Source organism: Sinocyclocheilus grahami, unplaced genomic scaffold, assembly GCF_001515645.1.
Source record: "Sinocyclocheilus grahami isolate Dianchi unplaced genomic scaffold, SAMN03320097.WGS_v1.1 scaffold22283.1, whole genome shotgun sequence".
NCBI lineage: Eukaryota > Metazoa > Chordata > Actinopteri > Cypriniformes > Cyprinidae > Sinocyclocheilus > Sinocyclocheilus grahami.
This window is the reverse complement of record NW_015518720.1, coordinates 1-845: the sequence shown is the minus strand read 5'-3', so window position 1 is coordinate 845 and position 845 is coordinate 1. Positions and strand designations below refer to the sequence as shown.

The window sequence follows — 845 nt, the reverse complement described above, 5'->3', positions numbered from 1 at the left end:
TACTGGTGTAGAAAAAGCTGTTTACCAGACACTTGAGAATATTGACGCACTGTTTGAGAGCTCCAGTGATCCACACCAGTGGGATGAAGAAAAGTGGAATGATTTTCGAGGCCTGGTATACCGGCAGATTGTGGAAAGCAAATGCGTAAGAAAAGAGCAAACTTAATTTTCCTATGATAATATCTTAAACTTTATAGATGAAATTGTTCTGGGTGGAAAGTAATATATAGACCCGAGGGGGAATAAAATAGGCTACACACAATATTAATTGATTATTAGCCTATTATTATTCTGCAGTAAATTGTCTTTATTTATTTATTTCGCTCATCCAGTTCTTTGAGTCTTTTGTCGCTTTGTAATTCATTCCGAGCAATCTTTTTGTTTTCTTTAACTGGAGATTCCAGATCTTCTAATAGCTATCAGAAGTTTTGTGTTTAACATGACATTGATAATGACTTTTATATTCAGTATGTCATGTTTTCTGGGTCTTGGCAAATATAGATCATGAACAAGTCTGAAGCGGCACAGGATTTTCCCAGCAGAGAAGCTTCACTCAAGGTTTACTTCGAGGCTATATCCTCAACTCTGAAAGAAAAGGTACGCTTGTGTCCTTACCATCTAACTTTAGTCATATCTCTTGTGCTACATAATAAACATTCTAATGCTTACTGTCATTTTTCTGTGCAGGATTTCAGTTACTGCGCATGGGAAATTGTCAGAAATGAGATTCTCCACACCCTGAAGTTCATACTGGACGACACCATGTTATTCAAGTCTTCATAATTCTAAATGCTCCCTTGTATTGTATTTATTTATTTATTTATTTATTTATTTATTTATTTATT

At 34.8% G+C, this 845-nt stretch overlaps 1 protein-coding gene across 1 annotated transcript; it reads left to right on the top strand.

Annotated features, from left to right (window-relative positions):
• Position 1: 1 nt before the first annotated feature.
• On the top strand, positions 2-783 carry LOC107579948 (interferon beta-like; the record flags this gene model as incomplete). Its single annotated transcript, XM_016265723.1, has 3 exons — positions 2-145; positions 502-597; positions 688-783. Coding segments are annotated over 3 exons (336 nt in total), but the record flags the coding sequence as incomplete, so codon positions are not given.
• Positions 784-845: the final 62 nt, after the last annotated feature.